The following is a 17,644-nucleotide window of genomic DNA, read 5'->3' as shown; positions in this document are numbered from 1 at the left end:
TCAAAATTAATAAAAGCTCACTGTGATAGTGTGAACCACATTGGCGCATGCTTACGTGAATCTGCCTATATTCTGAACCAATGAAGCATGGGATTCTAGCTAAGTGGAATGCAAACTCGGATTCTATCAGTAAAGTGTGATGCTAATAAAAGATGGTCAGCTTGGCCATGTTGCTCTCACAAAGCAAATGATTAATAGCTATCTCATTCTCAAAGACACAAAAGGCTTAATATGTTACTATGCTGCCCAAAATTTCAATGCAAGTGCTTAAGTGAGTCAGACACATCATCAAATGAACTTGCTCTTCAAGTTTTTGTGCAGTGGTTATTAATTACTATTTCATTTTCAAAGGCACGAGGAGTGTTAGGTTTGCAATATCTAATACGCCCATTTTGGCTAGAGGGTACTATGTCTTATTTTTTGGGCCTACCCTGTGGCTAGTATTAGAAAACCATCAAAATTGAGGGTGGCCTCAAATATTGAGGGCTGGACAATCCTATTATTATGCGGTTCAATTTTTAGCTTGTTGGATAAGGATGAGAGCTTATGATATTTGAACCCATAGTAATATACGTGTGATAATAGAGTTCAATTATTAGTGACGTCTGTCATGTTGCTTTTGAGAAATAGCATGCCTGAATGGTACATCATATGATTCTGCTTGGGTCTCCAAAGAAATAGACAAGATCACTGTGACTAAAAAGATAAAAGAGGAAAACTTTAAAAGAAGTCCATTCCAAATTCAGTTTTTAAGGATTGAAACATTAGTCTAGTTTTCTTTTAGGATGTTCACTAATGATGAACGAAGTAGCTTGCTAGCTTCAGGTCATCTACATTAATCCTACAGAACAATGATCTATAATTTTTTCTTTAACATCATCAGGGTTGGAATTACAGTGCATGAATACCAAAAACAGCTTCATTATTGAAGTCTCTAGGAGCCATGCTGAAACCTGGAACTTTTACCTTGGCATAAGCCTCACGTAAGGCACATTCATAGAGATCTTGCCCTTGCATTTTCAGGGCCATGGAAGTGACATCAGATGAAGATGACACAAACAAGTCATCACTATTTGGGTTGAAAACCATGAGTGATCCATCATTGTAGTGGCTACTAGTCCAGTCCAGCTGTACTTTTGACATGCTATTCAGCTTCTGCTGTGGTGCAATCACAGGAGGCTTGTTCTTGTCTGATGCAGAAGTTTCTGTAAGATTAACAGTGGTTATATCATGGATGCTAGGTCTCCTTTTATCTTTGCCTCCAGAAACCTTTTGCCTTATGTAGTACTTTTGTGCATGGCTAGCAACTTGGGTTGGAGTCTTTGTGACCACAAAATTGCGAGAGATATTTCTCCAATCTCCTTTACCATACTTCAAAAGTCCCATCAGAAAACGTCTGTAATTTAAAACCAAAGTCATCAAGTGTATATAGGAAACACACAAACCAACTCAAAGTTATGTTTAACATGGCAGCTATTTTGGTCATGCCAACAGTTCAAATTGTAAGTTATTTTAAAAAATGAAAAACTCACTGATCAAATTACAGTATAGATACTTTGCTAGATAGATAAAATAGCTAGTATAGAAGTCAATTGGATCACGGATAAAAACATTGAAATTCAAGGTAAATGATATGAAAAATGATTTAATATTTGATTCAAGACTAATTGATTGGTAGGGAGCAATATAGTCATGTTTGATTAGCAGAATTTCAATACCAATATCTTGCAGCAACTACAGAAGGGAGCAAAAGGTCAAGTCTCTAGAGAAACTATTAGTATTAGATATTCTAAATTGGTGAAACTCACCTGTGTTCCTCTTCAGTCCATGGGACTCCTTTCTTTCTCTCTTGATCAGAGCCTCTGACAGGTGCAAGCCTTCTTCTGCATCCATCATAGTTGTGGTTGTCAACCAGCTCAAAGGTGAAAGAAGATGCAAGGTAGCCGGGAATCGGAACATGCCCTGCTTCGATTTCACTCACATCTTCTTCCAGTTCCCTATATTGCTTGATCACATCAAACACAGTCTTCCCAGGGATCATAGCGGCCACCTTGAACCATCTATCTGGGGTGTCCTTGTCATATATAGCAAGGGCACTTTCAAACTTCTTGTTATCTTCTCTAGTCCACTCTGTGCTGAGGCTCTCTTGCACAAACCAATTTGAGTTTGGCATATAACAAGGGGTGTAGAGGGTTTCCAATTCCATACCTCAAGCCACAAGCACACAAAAAATCTTAGTTGAATTAAGTTCCTAAAGAGATGGAAATGGAGAGGAACTAGAAAAGGCTGCTCACAAAAAACACAGAAGAGATACACGGAAAGGAAGAAATTATAGAGCTTTGATTCACAAGGTGCACAGATTTTCAGAATCTTTTACCTGTGTGATCAAGATAAACTTGAGAATCTATAAAAGCCATACCTTTTAGATTCGTACAAAATCTTGGAAAAATCATGGTGTACCAGAATTTTGGTGTGTGAGTATAAGGAATTCTGAAACTAAAAACAACAAAGATGTTAGTGTCTTGTTGATGAAACCAGGAATAAGATAGCAACTCTCACCCCCACCAAAAAGAAAAGAAGGTTTTTTCTAAGGCGAGCCTACAAAGTTGAGGTCCACGACAAGAGAGAAAAATATGGGAACCTAAGAGGAAGAGGGTGCAGAAAGCTATGATCCAATAGAGAAAAGAGAGATTATTTACAACCAGCCAAGAAAAAGTTAGAAACTGTTTCTCTTTGTCGTTACTTGGTGGCCAAGCAAACTATAAAAGCAAATGCATATATCATCAGTTCATCACATGCATCCATACAATAGAGTGGAAACTAAGAGAGTAGGAATCAGGATATCAAACGAGATAAGGAATTAGATTTGGATTTCTTGGTGTTGTGTAGTGATTTCAAAAGAGAGAATGGGAAGTATTTGAGGTGAGAGGTGGTTGTGTTAAGGTAATAAAAGGTTGGGATTGGAGTGTCACACTTTTGTTAAGGTAACAAGGTTGGGATTAGAGTGTCACAATTGCAAGTAGCCATTAGCCTACTAACGACAAAGTTTCGTTCTTAATCACGGTATTCAAAGAGGTTTAAATAAAGATAAAGGTAAAAATAGTAAATATACAAACTTTTTCAGGGGAAAGTATAATTCCCCTCCTGATATTTAGTTTATTTACAATGTCGTGCAAGTATCAAATTAACCTTAATCTAATAGGGTGTATTGTGCTTCTTTTTTCTTCTTAACAGAGCAATGAAGACGCAAAATAAAAATGAGAAGTTGGAATATGTTTCATTTGTAAAAATATTTTTTAATTTTTATTTCTTTTTTTATAATTAATTAAAAAATTACCATTTTATTTCCTATTTTCAAATATTTATAGAGAAAATCGTGAACAACTTGTTACTGGTTTTTATTCAATATTACAAATGGCATGCATATTTACAACTCTATCTAGTTTGTAACTTCTAATGCTCCATTATTTCTTGAGTGTTGATTTATAGACATTTAAATTAAATACCTAATTAATAATTATCAATTCTTTCTATTTCTCTCTTCTATCGTATCAATTTTTTAATCATATTAATAGCTTATTTCTATCTTAGTATAGAGAGGTGTACATAGTAGTATCGAAAAAAAAAAGAGGTGTACATAGATTTTTTTTCCTTATTTATTTGGTACCTTAGTAAATATGATTATTTCTTTCTCTTTCATATCTTTGTTAAGTCTATTTTTTTCTTCTAAAGTGAGCAACTCAATTTTAAAGATAAAATAAGTAATACCAATCATTAATGAGAAAACTGATCATTAATATTATATACACATACATAATAAATGTTTATTTTACAGAGAATCATACGAATGCTAAAATATCAACTATTAATCTTTTCATCAACTAACTGATTCATCCTTACTTCAGAGAAGTGGATTTTAATGAATTTCAGTTAATAAGGACAGCAAAGCGGTGACTACTGACTAGTGAGGAAGGCTCTTCAAACCCATCCCTAAACCGGTTCCTCACCGCACTAGATAAAAATTCGATACATAATATTGCTCTTATTGGACATTGGGTACGGGTAGCTCGCTCCGATTTTATTTATTTTCATAATCCACATTTATTTTAGTAAACTATATAGATAGAATATATTTTTAGATTAAATAGTACATAAAAAAATTAATGTTAAGAGTGTTAGAAATTATGAAATTTAAGAATCAAATCATTTTGTTAGTATAAAGATGTAAACTTAATTTTGTAATTTAATTATCATCAAAACAGAGTAAAGTCGGGTATCTATTTACCTAACTTGCCCCATCCCTACCATTCATATATATCAAGAAATCCTATCCTCTTTACTCACACACCCAATTAAGTAATGTTTCCTTCATTAAGATGAAGGTGGTAAAGCAAATAAGATTATAATTCTTTTTTTCACTAATAATATCTTTTAATTTATAATTACAGCCTTATCTCCTCTAAAATATAGAATTATTAAAGGCCCACAAAGTGTGTAAAGTAGAGTGGTTAAAATAATCCCAAACCTAGCAGTATACCCCAAATACTAGAAAAATACCATGGACATTGTTTTGCGCACCAGTTGCAAATCCTTTAAGGCCATTACCATTTTTTTAAATTTTTTCAATAATATATTTTACGAATTAATTTAAAATTAATGGCTCATGTAGAAATCCAACCTATGACTTTTATGTGATTAGCATGACACTTTAATCAACTGAACTAATAAATTAATTATGTTAAAATAATTAATGTCGTTATATATAATACTAAAATTTTCAATGTATATTTAATACACATGTAAATTCACATGATAAATTTTGTCACAATTAATTTTGATCTAATAATTAATTTTTTTACATTTATAGATTATAAATAAAAATCATAGGTTTAATAAAAATTTATATATGTAAAAAAATACATTATTAGATCAAAATTAATTGTAATAAGGTCAAAAAATACATTAGTATATTTATGTTAATAATTTATTTTTTACATATATAATTTTTTTATTAAATATATGATTTTATTTACAATTTATATATGTAAACAAATTAATTATTAAATCAAAATTATTCGTCACGAAATTAATTATGTAAATTTATATGTGTATTAAATATACATTAAAATTTTTAGTGTTATATATAGCAACATTAATTATTTTATAACATAATTGTTTTATTAGCTCAGTTGGTTAGAGTGTTATATTAATAACATGAATTGATTTGTGCCCTCCATTTCTGCATGGACCATTAATTTTAAATTAATTCATAAAATATACTTTTAAAAAAATTAAAAAAATTCATAATGAGCTTAGAGAATGTGAATCCGTAATTGACAATCCGTATATAGAAGGGTAATATTAGAATTGTCCATCTTATGATGGGTGTATTAGCAATTTGAAAGGCGCGCAAAGGAATACCCAAATAACATCCTTTTACTTGACCCACTTAACAAGGGAACTTAAAAAATCCTTCAATTTACATAACTCCCAGATCATGGGGTTAGGGACAGGGCCGAAAGGGCTTAGCCCACAATATATCGTCCTCTTAACGCCATACTTATATGAGGACTACTGTAATATTATTTCCTTTTTTAGATGTTACATTCACAAGTAATTAGTAATTTGAGCTCTTCAAGCATATGGTAAAAATTTGATCTTTGACTATATAATGAGTTACCAGTTAACTGATACTCTTAGACATGGCAATAGGGTGGGTCGGGTACGGGTATTGCCTCTCCAATCCCTTATCCCGACTCCTCAACATATCTCCATACCCGTACCCGATATCTGACGGGTTTGAGTTTATTGTCCCATTCCCGTACCCGTCGAGTATCGGGTACCCTTAACCCTGTTCCACACACCATCTAGAAAAATATTTTTTTTTGTAAAAAAATATTAAAAATTTGATTTTAGAAAAAAATAAATTGATTGTTAAACATTTATTTTTAACTACTTATATATCAATAAATTTATTATAACATGTGTGTCTACATAAATAGTTAAGAAAATAATATTAAATTATGTAAAAATTTTAAAATAAAATTAACTAGTAATAAAAATTATATGCCTAACGATTTTAAGTGGCGGAGCGGGTTCGGGTTCAGAGTCGGAATGGGTCTAGTAGTCCCATATCCGTACCCGTACCCGACTTTTGGTTATCGGAGAAAACCCAAATCCGAACTCATACCCGGTCAACTCAAGTATTACCCGTCAAAGTCATGACGGATTCGGGCGGATACCCACGGGTACGGATTTTCTTGCCATGTCTAGATACTCTCCTTCTCACAAGATTAGTTTCATAGTTTTTTCCTCTAGAGAAATAGATATCTCGTTTTATGAAGAAAAAAATATAAATTATGAAAGTGAATTATGGCAATTGGCAGAGTCTTTTCATATAAATGGTGAAAGTCAATCCTTGGTATATTATTTATTCAGTATTTATCTGATTATTTGCATTATCAAAGTTGCGCCTGTAGCTCAGTGGATAGAGCGTCTGTTTCCTAAGCAGAAGGTCGTAGGTTCGACCCCTACCTGGCGCGTCCTTTCTTTCTTGTCTTTTCTGCTCATTTACTTACTTTCCCTTGGATGAGTTGGATCCAAGCAACAGCTACCAACCTCTCCTTGTTCCATGACCTTTCTCCATCTTGTTGAGGAAACATGAAACCTAAGACAAGCCTAACATAGCCCGGTTCATCGTCATCAGCCAAGGAACTGCATCTTTCTACCATTGGCATCCATTCGGGTAGTCTTTTAGTTTTAGAGACCAAGGTCCAAACCTTCTCAATAGGTGCACAAACTATGCCACCAACTGAACCATGCCATTTACCATTTCCCACTTCAATAGCCTACAAGACATGAATTAAGATTAATTAAAATCATCTCTAACTATAACACAATAATGCATAGTTCAGGCAGACTTGTACTGAATGACAATTGACAGAGCAATGTTAGAGTAAGAACCAAAAATTTCAGTCTATGTGTACTTCACCTAAGAGAAGGAAAGTAAATATATAACCTAAGAAAAGGTGACTCAATGACTACTCTGAATCATATCAGAACATGTATACATACCATGTTTAATTCTATGATCCTATCCTGTTTTGGTGTATAGCTTTATTTCTAATTAATTGGAAGGATCTTCACTGTTTCATCTTTTAATCACTTGCACTTTTATATGAAGGGTGATACCATCAACTCTTTTAACTCCATAGTAGTCATCAGCCCAAAAAATAGCAGCATAACTTGATGATAACAGCTCGAACTCTAGCTTTCTGCAGCAAAATACTTATTGTTATACTATATGAACGCAGCATCTATCTCGCAAATTAATCGGGAGATTCAATGCAAAACTTGTCATGTTCAAAGGAAAAAGACAAAATAGTTACTGCTACTTCCATTTCTGGACTGATAACTCCAATGTCAGTCTTGGAAGTTGCCACCATTTGATGCCTAAATTGCTAGACTTTGTGATATTCTAAGTATACCCTAGATGATTTTATTGAATAATTTTACCACAAAATTCATATTATATAAATCATATTTATAAAATTTTATATTAATTTCGTACCTCATTTTATTATATACTTGTAATTATAATTGGGGTAATATGTAATGATACAAGGATCTTTCATCAAATTCAAGATCAATTTTATCACTATATTGACGACCAGGGTGGTCATTTAAAAAACTACACGATGTCTATGATGTTATATGGTCATCCTAACTCAACATACAAAGGACAAAATTTAGTGCTTGTTTACTGCACATCTGAATCTGATGACCTTGTCCACAGTCTAGCACAGACGGAGGACCTAAAGGAGTCTCTCCTGGATTTGGCTGATGGGAATGCCCTTTATGCACTTCTCTTTTACAATAATCTGCACACGAGAAGACATAAAGCATATCATGATATGCTGAACATCAATTTAGCAATATCAAACAAGGGTATTATATATAAGAAAGTAGTGAATAAATTGCCAATGGCCTTTTAGCCTAATGACTCCCAAGGGTTATGGGTTTCAAGGTAGGAAGGTTCCATCCCTCCATACCCCATATACATCCCATTTTACCTAAAAAAAGGAACAAAGTCATGTATTATGCACCATTCCTCCAGTATATCTCATTGTGTATTTTTTGCTACAAAGTTTACATTGAGGTTTCAAAATGTAATTGTCTTTGTAGTGGTACAATGATTTCATAACTTCAACTGGACCTCCCATATGTACTTCTGAGCACTTTAAAGATGCCAACTATTATTATTGTTGTTGAAATGAAAATCAAAGGTTTATTATTATTATTATTGAGATGAAAATCTAAGGTCCAATTCATTCTAGAAACAAAGTAATTCATCCTAGAAAAAAAGGAGTTCTGGGGTACTCGAATAACCTGCGCAGAAGGTTGGAATGACAGTAATTTACCAGCAAGACCTCCTGATTAATCTGCTAGCTGGGATTAAATCTGTTGTATTTATTTAATTAAATTTTTAGTTCCTTTAAAAAAATTTATTTTTTATTTTTAATATTTATAAAAAAAATTGACTATTTTTAGTCATTCATTTTTTTATTCACCAATACTTTTTTTTTAGAAACAATACTTTTCAAAAACTTAATTAACTTTTTTTTTTCAAAAACATGAGAAACATATCAAAACATAGGTAATATCGAACTTTGTATACTAGTTAAAGTGAAATGCAAAAGTTAAATATTAATAGCATCCTAATCTTGTAAATTATTATAATATAAAATAATTAGTATAACATCTCCTATATATATAAACATTTAAATCTATTTGTGTTTTCATTTCTACACTCTTTTCACTCTTCCTCATATATTTATAATTTTCTCTCAGATAAACTTCACTCTCCTCAGATGCATATCATCTTATACTTTTAAGTTTTAATAATATATAACAAAGACCAATTTTAAGTATTTTATCTTTAAAATTCAAATATGCTCCTATCATCTTATAATTTTAAATTTAACTTAATGGTCTAATTTAACTCTTTTAAAAAATGATTTAATTTTATTTGTTATCTCTTTTAATCTATCATTTTTAACATCTTTAATATTAACTAGAATTTGAAATTTTTTTAAACAGATTGTCTATAAATAAAAAATAATCATCATTATTACCACAACAAACAACAAGTTATAATATAATAGGATAATTATCCTATCTTTAATATCTCACAAGGCGGGGTTAAGTTAATTTTGGGCTTCACGTCTACTTCACACCTAACACCTTGAATTTGCCTCGCAGAATCATTTTAGTTCTAATCTTTTTAAATTTTCAAATTCGGAAGGGTCACCTTAGCTTTATTTTTTTAATAAGACTGATTAGGAATAAAAGCATAAAATAAATTCAAATAATAAAAATAAGAATTGTGGGAAACAACACTGTTGAATTTATTGCATATGATGTGTATAAGTAAATATTTGTTTTTATAAACAAAAATCTGCGATAAATAACTAATCTTGATCATATAAATTAGGCCAAATCACTTATTTGATTTATTATCTTATTTTTTTGGTTTATTTTGATCATTTATTTTTTTAAAAAATTATTTTGATTTTTTTTATCTTTTAAAATTAGTTTAAGATGATTTTTTCCTTAATTTGAAGCTAATATTGTTAATAATATTCAAATATTGTTGGCTAAAAGCCACCATAGATGGAAGAAAAAAAAAACTCCTAATCCCCAAACAATTCTAACTCTTTCTCTCTTTAGAATCGTTAATCTTTCTTCAAAGGTTAAAACTTTTGGCATCTAATCCATCCTCATCAACTTCCTCTCCTTCTAGCATCAAATTTTTCCTCATCATTTTGCTCTTTAACCTTTCCTAATTGGAATCCTTCTACACTATAAATCTCAAAAGGCAATGAGAGAGTAATAGATTTTGCTCATTACATACTTGAACGAACGTGATTTTCCCCTTCACCTTCATCGTTGCCATGTGCAGTGTCCTTCGAGTCACACACGGTAACAAGTTTACCTCCTTCGATAGGATCACCAAATCCAACAATCCACAATGTCATTCACTCAAATTTGATTATGATTTATGATTTACATGTGACTTGTGGGATTTTCGATCCAAAAGAATATTAGGTTGTGAATGATGAAACTAATTTATCATGAGTGTTTCTCCTTATTTTTTTTGTTTTGTAGCGGCTTTTAGTCGTTGATAGATATTTAAATATTGTTAACTTCAAACTAATGGAGCGATCATTGTAAACCTTTTAAAAAAAATAAAAGAACCAAAATAAACTTTCTAAAATATAAAGGACAAAAAAAATAAGATAAATGATCATATAAGTTATTTGGCCTTTAAATTATAGGCTTGATTAAGTTTTTATTACCTAGAATATAGGTCGTTTTCAAATTACTATCTAACATTCATCTTTTTTCAAGCAAGTACCTGAAAAAATTTTCAATTTCATTTTATTAACTACCGTTAGTCGTCTTTCGTTAAGTGATGACATAACAAACGAAGTGTCACGTCATCATGCCTTGTCACAGACACATCATTGTCACGCCATCACCTTCAATGGCATGACAACGACGTGTCAATGATTTGACGTGACACTCTGTCTGTCACGTCATCGAAGAATAGATGATAGGTTGAAACATAAAAATTTTCAAGTAGTTATCTGACAAAAAATGAATTCTTAGATAATAACCTTGAAATAGTCTATATTTTCGGGTATGAAAAAACTTAATTAAGTCAACTTGAAAAACAAATTTTCAGTTAACAAATAATAAGGAGGATTTTATCAAAATAAATAATTTAATTTCAGATAAAATGATATGATAAATTTTATTATTTTATTAAAAATAAAAATAAAAATGATAATCGTAAACTTAAGTTATGTTTAAAAGCAAATCTTATAAGTCAGTAAGAAAAAATTATTTTTCAAACACTTTTATTTGATCAAATATTTATAAACTTATAAAAAACTAAAAATTAATTAAAATAAATTGATAAACATATATGTAATTTACTTTTATATAGACTTAAGAAACTTTATCCTATTTATTTTTTTAAGATAACTACCCATTCAAAATAAGAAATAGATTAAATTAATAAGATATTCTTTATTGGTAGGAATAAAAAAATACTATTTAAAATTTACAATAACTCACTTATTAATTTATTATATTTAATCAACTGGTTTATATTAATAAGATAATATTAAAGATAAAATTTAAGAGTTAAGATGCATACATTTAATATCTAGACAAAGTTAAAAGAGAGCCAAGATCAAATTGTGAGATATATATGAAGGAAGAGTGAGAGAAGACATCACATGTTACATGTGTACATTGATCATAAATCGCAAAACACTGAATATATCTGGTTTAAATAAGTTTTTCATACCTGAAAAATATGTCGTATTCAGATTACTACCTAAAAATTTATTTTTTTGTGAAATACCTACTAAAAAAATTTCTCTATTTCAACTTATTATATGTTGTTAATCTTCTTTTGTTAAATGATAATGTAACAAGTTAGAGTATCACATCATCATGCCTAGTAGTTATTGATACATTATTGTCACGTCATCAAAAGGTAATGGCGTAACATTCTGTCTGATACATTATCACTTAACGAAAGATAACTAACGTCATGAAGTAAAATGAAACTGATTTTTTTTTTTCAGATACTTAATTGAAAAAAATGAATGTTTGATAATAATCTAAAAATGACTTATATTTTAGATATGAAAAACTTAATTAAACCCAAATTATATTGGATTAGTAAATATTTATTTTATATAATTGAAATTTATAATAAATAAGTATTTTATATTGTTTCACAAAGTTATTTTAATTATTAATGATTTTCAAAAAAGTTACTAATTATTAACGAATAATTTGATTTGTTAAATCCTCTCGTGTTTGTGTTGGGTTTTTACTAAGAAGACGAAATCGAAGTCGAAGACGGAGAGTATCTCGAGTGTGACTGCGTGAAAGGGTTCGTGCGTTTTTTCTTCCTCCGAAGCCTTTCATGGAGTTCACTGCACTCTCTAACGCTACCCAACTTGGGAGCTTCAACCCTCTTAGAACCAACCTTCAAAGTTCAACACAACACTTTCTTCCTTTTTCGTATGCTTCTTTCCCTTCTTCCTCTCGCAGAGGTTGCTCCTGCAAAGCCGTCCTTAGCACCCACACACCCACCTCTACCCACAACAACATGTTTGGACCCCGTTCCATCGATTTTGAGCTCTCTGCTTTGACGGCTCTGTCCCCATTGGATGGTCGTTATTGGAGCAAAGTTAAGGAACTTGCTCCTTTTTTGAGTGAATATGGCTTAATCTACTTTCGGGTTCTTGTTGAGGTACCCTTTTGTTAATTCTCCTCTTTTCTGATGCCCTTTTGATTAAAGTACCTTTTTTTTTTTCTGTTTTGAATTTTCTCTTCTGGGTATTGTTGCTCTCTGATGTTTTGTGTGTGTGTGTGTGTGTGTGCTTCCTGTTAGATAAAATGGTTGCTGCAGCTGTCTGTGATTCCTGAAATCGTTGAGGTTCCCAGTTTCAGTGATGGTGCTAAATCTTTCTTAGAAGGCCTGATTGATAACTTTAGTGTTGAGGATGCCTTGGAGGTTAAAAACATTGAGAGGGTCACGAATCATGACGTGAAAGCGGTGGAGTACTTCTTGAAACATAAGTGTCAATCCAATGCTGAAGTGGCTAAGGTTGAAATTCACTTTATGTGTGTGTTTCTTTATACTCTGAGGCTATGCACTGTTTTGCTGTTTTGATTATGGGTTCTGATGGACTGTGTTATTCTAAAACCTGTTCGCAGGTGGTTGAGTTTTTTCACTTTGCTTGCACATCTGAGGATATAAATAATCTTGCCCATGCCTTGATGCTGAGGGAAACAATGAATTCTATCATGTTTCCTGTCATGGATAAAATAATCAAAGCTTTGTGTGATATGGCTAAAGATAATGCACATGTTCCTATGCTTTCCCGCACTCATGGACAGGTATGTTCATTTGTGCAATTGTTATTAGAATATGGATTAGTTACCTATTTTCTGCTAAGAGTTAGTTACAGAATAGTTCTATAAATAGGAGATCAAAGTACAAAGTTTTGTATATTTTTCAATGTTTTTTTCATGAGATCTGTCTTTCCATTAGAAACATTTTTCCCCATAGCAGAAGCTTTCTAGGAAAATTATGAACCTGATGGATCCACGTGATATAATTGTGGTCCATTATCATTGAACCCAGCAACCAGCAGGGACACTCCAAAAGGCCTAACACCACTAGACACAGTAAATTCCTGCATTACAGTGGCAACTTCCCTGGCAAGTTGAGTGGCATGAATTGGTTCTTTATATAACTAGTGATACTGCTCAGCTTGTTTCCTGCTTTTTCCAACCTACACTTAACTCAACTCACTTGTTTCCTGCATTGTAGTGAATTTGCAAGCTACCTGTGTGACCAGCAAGCCTTTAGATAAACCTTTTCCAAAGTCATCAACATTATCAAACAAACCTAGTTTGTTTAGACGATGTGGCAATGACTTCTTAATGAGTATTGGTAATTTATTATTTTTTCCAGTTCAGGAAAAAAAACACAAAACTTTGTACATTGATATCCTATTTACAGAACTATTCTTCAACTAATTCTTAATAGAATAGGTAATTAACCTATGTTCTAATATTTGGTGCATATTTTTAAGAATCAATATATATTGTGGGATGTCATATTGGTCTATTGCAAATACCTTAACTTTGAAGTGACAAAAAATTGGTTTTTTTAGCTTCTGAACTCGTATGAAAGGTGGTAGATAGTTCCTTGTAAACAATTTTGCAATTCTTTAGTGCTATTGCTCTCTCACTTTATTAGTTGTTAGTTCTTCATTGTTAAATTTCTCTGCACTACTTACCAGCCAGCTTCACCAACTACTTTGGGAAAGGAAATGGCGATCTTTGCTGCAAGATTAAGCAGAGAAAGGAAGGATCTGTCTCAGGTTGAGATAGTGGGGAAATTTGCTGGTGCGGTTGGAAATTACAATGCACATATTGTTGCATATCCTGATGTTAACTGGCCTCACATTGCAGAACAGTTTGTACACTCTCTTGGATTAAGTTTTAATCCTTATGTTGCTCAGGTATGGTTTTACCTTTTCATTTTTTTTTTTCTGTTCAAGTTTACCAGATATTTATGCAATTTTTTTTATAAAAAAAAACTGAATCTTAAAATTTTTAGACTTCTGCTATCTCTATTGCTATATACATATACATTGTTTTAGATTTTCATCAATTCTCAATGAAGCTTGTGTTAGTTTTTTGGCTAGTTCTTCCCTTATATTATGATAGTTATATCTTGAGCACTTACACAATCAAAGCTAAGTTGAACTGCCATTTCATGATCATCTGATCATGCCAACTTGGTAACTTAATGTATTGTGCTGATTATATTACTCCACTTGGTTAACAGATTGAAACTCATGACTACATGGCAAAGCTTTTTCATTTGCTCATCCAGTTCAATAATATATTAATCGATTTTGATAGAGATGTATGGGGCTATATATCTTTGGGTTACTTTAAGCAGGTGAGCTTTCTTATATAGTAGCAATAACCAGACTATGGAGCTATACTTTAAGAGCGGCAATAATCTTTTCATTTACAAAATTTTTTATGCAGACCACCAAGGCTGGAGAGATTGGGTCATCAACTATGCCTCACAAAGTGAATCCTATTGATTTTGAGAACAGCGAAGGTAATCTAGGTGTAGCTAATGGAGGTCTGTCACATCTAAGCATGAAGTTGCCGATTTCACGTTGGCAGGCAAGACCTCTTGAGTTTGATTTCTTTTTTTGGTTTTATTATGCTCATTTTGGTATTGCTATTATTCTAAACTATGATGCCAAAAGGATTTTACTGATATATCTTTTGGAAATTGGCTTGTGTATTTTTCTGTAGTGTGAAGACACACACTGCCAAATTATATGCTGCAGAAAGTGTTACCAGAGCTATTGTAATTTGTAATTCATAGTGTGATTTGGCTAGCTAGTGATTTGTATCATAAGATGAATCTCGAATGATTTTAAATCTTTTTTTTGTGACAAAATGATTTTAAATCTTACAATACATGAATGAACTGGTAAGCGTATGATTTCATATCATTGATATGAATCACACGATTTAATGATTCATTATTATTTTTTTTTTCTTTTCTTTCATCAATTCTCAAAGAAATTGAAAAGTCATATAAGCTAAAATTGTTAAATGAAAATGAATTGAAGAGTAACACTACTGAGCTTATCCTATTTGATTATTCCACTACTCTTTTCTTTCATCTATTTGGCTGTTTCATTGTTTTGTTTTCATCCTTTTTCCAAAATAGAGGCTTCCCAAACTCATATATAACTTTTAATTTTGCTTTATGAGACTTATGGCTAAGTTGTTTTTATCTATTTCTAGTTTAAATTTTTTATATAAGTATTCAAGATTAAAAAATTAGTTGACAATTCACGGTTTGAATCTTTATTTGATAACCTTGTTGTAATCTATTGACTTTTGAGTTTAATTTAGTGTAGTTATAGTCTAATTGTGATTAGCTCTTGGAAATAATTGTTGTTTTCTATATTCATTTTTTTCTTTTCTGTAGAGGGACTTGACTGATTCAACTGTCTTAAGGAACATGGGTGTAGGTATAGGTCATTCTCTTCTTGCCTACAAAAGCACACTTCAAGGAATAGGGAAGCTTCAGGTAATCAGTGCAACATGAGATTTATGTTGCTTTTCTCCTACTATGTGCATAATTATCTTCTTTTTTTATTGGAAATATAGCATTATTGGATGATATATTTTGGTTATTGCAACTGTTTCTTTGACTGTAGTATACTGTTCATTTGAGCAGGATGCATATACAAAGTTCCTATCACTGTCTATTTGCATAACTATAGAGCAAGTTTCTCAAGTTTTCTATTAAATCCAAAGAAAAGGCAGTAGGTTTTTGTATTTTCATTGAACTTTTTCATGTCATATTTTAATTTACAATTTAGGTTAATGAAGCTTGCTTGAGTGAAGACTTGAACCACTGCTGGGAGGTGCTTGCTGAACCAATTCAGACTGTAAGTATATGCTTCTGGCTTTATATGTTTATTTAGTTTAATCTATTTGTATTTTACACGGAATGCTAAAAATATACTGAAGACTTGAGTTCTTTGTGGTGATGCTATTTACTTCATGGGGTTCAAGTATAACAAGAAGCAAAATATTCTTTTAACTTGACTCTTTGAAGATAATATAATTTACTAGTTAATGTCCTTTAGGAGATGAAAGGTTTGCTCAATGATCTGAAGCTTTTATCATTTTCTTATCAAAGCTGATTTCTAAAGTTAGTTTTTGAAGCATAACCAATGATCTGAAGCCTTTTGGCTAGTTCCATAGTATTTGCATGTCATGTTTGAATTCCGACTCAATTTCTATGCAAATTGAATAACCTTTTAATTTAGCAGCTTATCCAGACCTTGCTTCAATTTCTATGGAAATTAAATAACCTTTTAATTCATTCATAAACACCGTACAACACTTGCTCAACTTGTCTAATTGCTTTTCCCTTATGGTTTCAGGTTTTGATCATATTACTTCTGAAATGCTGTATGCTAATTGTAAAAATTTAGGCATTCTTGAGTCAATGGTTATATTGCTTGCCCCATGTTAAAACAAATTTTCTTTTCTGTTAGAAATTTTCTGAATTTGTAAAGTTACTGGTGTTTATGAATGAGATGCCCACATTTTTGTGCTGGATTCATGTGTACTTCTCTTGATGTTGCTTGCTGTCACCCCCTTTAAAATTCTACTATAATCATTTTGCAAATTTTATTCAGGTTATGCGAAGATATGGTGTTCCTGAGCCTTATGAGAAGTTAAAAGAACTAACCAGAGGAAGAGCAGTTACCAAAGAGAGCATAAGAGATTTCATTAAAGGCCTAGATATTCCAGAAGAAGCAAAGAGTAATATGTTGAAGTTAACACCTGATACTTATGTTGGAGCAGCTGTTGAATTGGCCAGAACAGTGGAAAATGTGGTGAATACTGTGATTGGAATAAAGATCTAGGAAACAAACAAATGGTTGAAACAGTTTGCTCGAGATATTCATTAGTTGATGATACTATTGGCAAGGCAATTTTGCATCCTCGCCACCATTTACCAAATGGCTATTAGTTGATATATTAACTTTTAAATAAGATGTTCCATTTTGGGAAAAAGGGAGAAAAGACATGATTTTCCCTGATTATAAAACCATTTTGATATAGAATGGTGTTAAGGATTTTGTAACATAGTGTACGAGTTTAAAGTGCCAGACCTGAATAATAAAATAGGTCTGATGAAGCATAAAGGATGTGTCAAATTTAAACCCTATGTATTTTGAAATTTATGAAATCTCTTTTCCAAAATCGTGGTATTTTACAGGAATTTGAAAATTATATTTCTCCATTCAGGTGAGTTCAACAAACACAACCTGGGTCATTTAAAAGAATTTAATTGAAATTTGATGATAGTGTAAAGGTAGTTTATCCTGCAATCAACTCTTAAACGTTGGAATTTACTGTTGGTCGGTTTTATTTTCTATCCTGTAAGCGCTTAGTAACAGGAATTTGTCAATGATCCTTTACTAGA

General features: G+C 31.7%; 3 protein-coding genes and 1 non-coding gene across 11 annotated transcripts; 2 read left to right on the top strand and 2 right to left on the bottom strand.

Annotated features, from left to right (window-relative positions):
* Window positions 1-705: 705 nt before the first annotated feature.
* On the bottom strand, window positions 706-3,029 carry LOC114398879 (transcription factor DIVARICATA-like). 2 transcript variants are annotated; one of them, XM_028360995.1, is made up of 4 exons: window positions 2,700-3,029; window positions 2,420-2,496; window positions 1,809-2,208; window positions 706-1,396 (listed from the first exon to the last, which is right to left on the bottom strand). In XM_028360995.1, exons 2-4 carry the CDS (start codon window positions 2,451-2,453, stop codon window positions 892-894), a joined length of 939 nt encoding a protein of 312 aa, XP_028216796.1. In that variant the 5' UTR covers window positions 2,454-2,496; window positions 2,700-3,029; the 3' UTR covers window positions 706-891. The 2 variants fall into 2 exon arrangements, with proteins under 2 accessions (XP_028216796.1, XP_028216790.1); XM_028360989.1 differs by having other exon boundaries at window positions 2,420-3,028.
* A 3,341-nt stretch (window positions 3,030-6,370) lies between these two features.
* Window positions 6,371-10,149, bottom strand: LOC114371931. Of its 7 annotated transcripts, none has more exons than XR_003658086.1 (4): window positions 8,389-8,485; window positions 7,737-7,880; window positions 7,075-7,274; window positions 6,371-6,848 (listed from the first exon to the last, which is right to left on the bottom strand). XR_003658086.1 is itself a non-coding variant. In XM_028329269.1 (3 exons), the coding sequence occupies exons 1-3, from the start codon at window positions 10,035-10,037 to the stop codon at window positions 6,841-6,843; spliced, it is 276 nt and encodes a 91-aa protein (XP_028185070.1). In that variant the 5' UTR covers window positions 10,038-10,149; the 3' UTR covers window positions 6,371-6,840. The 7 variants fall into 7 exon arrangements, 3 of the variants coding, with proteins under 3 accessions (XP_028185070.1, XP_028185080.1, XP_028185063.1); XR_003658085.1 differs by lacking the exon at window positions 8,389-8,485 and adding an exon at window positions 8,073-8,336; XR_003658087.1 differs by lacking the exon at window positions 8,389-8,485 and adding an exon at window positions 8,073-8,335 and having other exon boundaries at window positions 7,785-7,880.
* On the top strand, window positions 6,470-6,542 carry TRNAR-CCU. Its single transcript has one exon. It is a non-coding gene; the product is annotated as a tRNA-Arg (tRNA).
* Window positions 10,150-11,864: 1,715 nt separating the features above from the next.
* On the top strand, window positions 11,865-17,381 carry LOC114398872 (adenylosuccinate lyase-like). The gene is made up of 9 exons (XM_028360984.1): window positions 11,865-12,337; window positions 12,479-12,694; window positions 12,805-12,987; window positions 13,899-14,120; window positions 14,450-14,566; window positions 14,659-14,802; window positions 15,626-15,727; window positions 16,023-16,091; window positions 16,851-17,381. Exons 1-9 carry the CDS (start codon window positions 12,008-12,010, stop codon window positions 17,079-17,081), a joined length of 1,614 nt encoding a protein of 537 aa, XP_028216785.1. The 5' UTR covers window positions 11,865-12,007; the 3' UTR covers window positions 17,082-17,381.
* Window positions 17,382-17,644: the final 263 nt, after the last annotated feature.

This window comes from Glycine soja, chromosome 2 (genome assembly GCF_004193775.1).
Source record: "Glycine soja cultivar W05 chromosome 2, ASM419377v2, whole genome shotgun sequence".
Classification (NCBI taxonomy): domain Eukaryota; kingdom Viridiplantae; phylum Streptophyta; class Magnoliopsida; order Fabales; family Fabaceae; genus Glycine; species Glycine soja.
Note: the sequence above shows the minus strand (reverse complement) of the source record. Positions and strands in the feature narration are given on the sequence as shown.